The sequence below is a fragment of the Octopus bimaculoides genome, unplaced genomic scaffold (genome assembly GCF_001194135.2).
Source record: "Octopus bimaculoides isolate UCB-OBI-ISO-001 unplaced genomic scaffold, ASM119413v2 Scaffold_105217, whole genome shotgun sequence".
NCBI lineage: Eukaryota > Metazoa > Mollusca > Cephalopoda > Octopoda > Octopodidae > Octopus > Octopus bimaculoides.
Genome location: NW_026307429.1, coordinates 1 through 2,892, shown reverse-complemented (window position 1 = coordinate 2,892; position 2,892 = coordinate 1). Strand labels below are relative to the sequence as shown.

Sequence of the window (2,892 nt, the reverse complement as noted above, 5' to 3'; positions counted from 1 at the left end):
ATATATATATATATATATATATATATATATATATACATACACACACACATGGAGTTAACAAGAAATTTTGGTCTGTCTTTTGTTCAGGCGAAGGCTCTGTCAGGTTAGTTGGTGGTAATGTACCCAATGAAGGACGTGTTGAGATTTACCATGCAGGTGTCTGGGGTACAATATGTGATGATTCATGGGACGAGAGGGATGCTACCGTCGTCTGTCGAATGCTGGGCTACACGTGAGTAACTCACCTACGTTCTTTTCAAAGTGTTTTCATACTCTAAGTCAGGGGTAGGGGAAAGTTTTTTAACCAATTCCCCCCCAAATATATTTATTCATACTGATGTTACCCGCTTGATTTGAAAGGAAGAAATTCATAGATTCTTTGAATTCAAAAGGTTTATTAAATCTATTTATATGGAGAATACAATTATAAGTATACAAAGTACAAAACAAATGCAATAAAATTAATGTAAAGAATAAAAAGTTTAGAATGGTACAACAATGCACTATAGACCAAAAAATGGACTATATACCTGTTGTAATTTACTTATCTATAGTCCGATGATATTTTCTTTAAAAAATTCTTGTGGGCAAATATTGTTATGTTATTTATTCGTGTATGTAGTTTTAATTTACAGTGGATCGCTTGAAATAATTAAGAATAAGACTGCTTATTAGTCCAATGATATTTCGGAATTACAATTCCTTCTTCAGATCTTTGTTGGAGTCTCTGCTATAAACTGTTTTCCAACAGTTTTCTTTCTTTGGAAGCATCTAATAAAATTAATATCCTCATTATGAAAGAAAAAGATTTTTCTAGAAACTTTTTCACTTCAAGTTCTGGAGAAATTATGTTGTTTCATTTTTGTTACAATTACAACAAAATTGGGGCATTTTGACGCCAGAGCAATTTGGATACAGTCTTCAGGATCCAATCGATTACTCTGCTTTGTTTTTATGTTCGTTAAAGTGGAAAATTCTTGATTGCAAAAGTAGGTTATTACAAAAAGGAACAACCTTCTGACTACCTCTTCATTTCAGAAGGAAAATTTCTGTCATACCAAGGAATATGTTTTTTTTTTTTATATAATTTTACTTATGTCAAATGAGTCTTCATTACCCACAAGAATTTCATTTTTACCCTGGTTCACTGACCACAGCCATGAGTGATGGAGGCTTTCAGGATGGCATCTAAGATATTATGATGACATTCTCAAATGATACAACTCCAATGTGTATTCCTAATTTTATTGAAATTGTAAAACTGTGAAACTTTGGTATTTAAACAACTGCTGACAAAATTTCAAGCCTGCATGTTTGCAAAGTTAACAAAGTTATAAACATCGTTGGCGCCTCTTTTAAGCATGAACTATTCAAAACAATGTGAACAAATAAGCATTAAATTTGACAGAGTATTTCTGAAAGTGAAAGGATTAAAAGATTAATGATATTTCTATAGTGGAGGCGCAATGGCCCAGTGGTTAGGGCAGCGGATTCGCGGTCATAGGATCGTGGTTTCGATTCCCAGACCGGACGTTGTGAGTGTTTATTGAGCGAAAACACCTAAAGCTCCACGAGGCTCCGGCAGGGGATGGTGGCGAACCCTGCTGTACTCTTCCACCACAACTTTCTCTCACTCTTACTTCCTGTTTCTGTTGTACCTGTAATTCAAAGGGGTTAGCCTTGTCACACTGTGTCACGCTGAATATCCCCGAGAACTACGTTAAGGGTACACGTGTCTGTGGAGTGCTCAGCCACTTGCACGTTAATTTCACGAGCAGGCTGTTCCGTTGATCGGATCGACTGGAACCCTCGACGTCGTAAGCGACGGAGTGCCAACATCATATGACATGCAGAGGAAAAATTGTATAAATTAGTATATAATATAATAATTGTATAATATAATTAAATTAATTAAAACAAAGGCATTTCAACGGAAATATGACAAGAAAAAGATTAAAGTGATCTAAATAAATACTTTCAATCAAAAATTTCTTCTTAATTTTTGTTCGAAATATCAGCTTATTTTACAAATTCTTCGTTATTTTCAAAATTAATTGAAACAAAGGCATTTCAACTGAAATCTAGTAAGAAAAGGGTTAAAAAAATCTAAATCATATTTGCAGAACAATTCTTGAGTACCAAACCCCTATCATTGCCTTAGCGTTAACAATCCCATGCTTGCATTGATGACATAGAATTTACAAACATTAAAGTGCCTGTTTTTTTTTCTCTCTTCCTGTAGACGTGGTCGTGCCATCATGTTGGCAGCATTCGGAGCTGGAACCGGTCAAATAGCCATGGATGACGTCAGTTGCCTAGGTAACGAACTGTCCCTGTCTGATTGTCAGCACAATGGGTGGTTGAACCATAACTGCGCTCACTACGAGGATGCAGGAGTGTCCTGTTTCTAGAACACACAGACACACATGAACATAGAAGGTAAGCCAGTTTGAACTGGTTACATACTCATTGCAGTTTTCATATCCTTTTCTCTTTTATTTCTTAGTTGTTTCAGCCATTAGACTGTGGCCATGCTGGGGCACAACCCCAAAGAAATTTTAAGCAAAGGAAATAACGCCAGTAATTTTTTTTTTAAGCCTGATATTTATTTTATCAGTCTCCTTTACTGAAATGCTCAGTTACAAGAACATAAACACACCAACATTGGTTGGAAAGAGGTGGTTGTAGGGAACCAAACACAGACACAAGAATACACTCACAAATACACACACATACACACACATATATATACATACATATATACATATATAAATATATATATGAATATTCACACACACACACAAACACACATATATATATACATACATATATACATATATAAATATATAAATATATATATGAATATTCACACGCACACAAACACACACATAT

The 2,892-nt window shown here is 34.9% G+C and overlaps 1 protein-coding gene across 1 annotated transcript in view; it reads left to right on the top strand.

Annotated features, from left to right (window-relative positions):
* Positions 1-2,460, top strand: part of LOC106879666 (deleted in malignant brain tumors 1 protein) — a 36,089-nt gene extending 33,629 nt beyond the window's left edge. Inside the window, exons 20-21 of the mRNA XM_052978214.1 lie at positions 88-232; positions 2,243-2,460. Of these exons, the coding sequence (XP_052834174.1) occupies positions 88-232; positions 2,243-2,411 (314 nt within the window). The 3' untranslated portion in view covers positions 2,412-2,460. The remainder of the gene's footprint in view (positions 1-87; positions 233-2,242) is intronic.
* Positions 2,461-2,892: the final 432 nt, after the last annotated feature.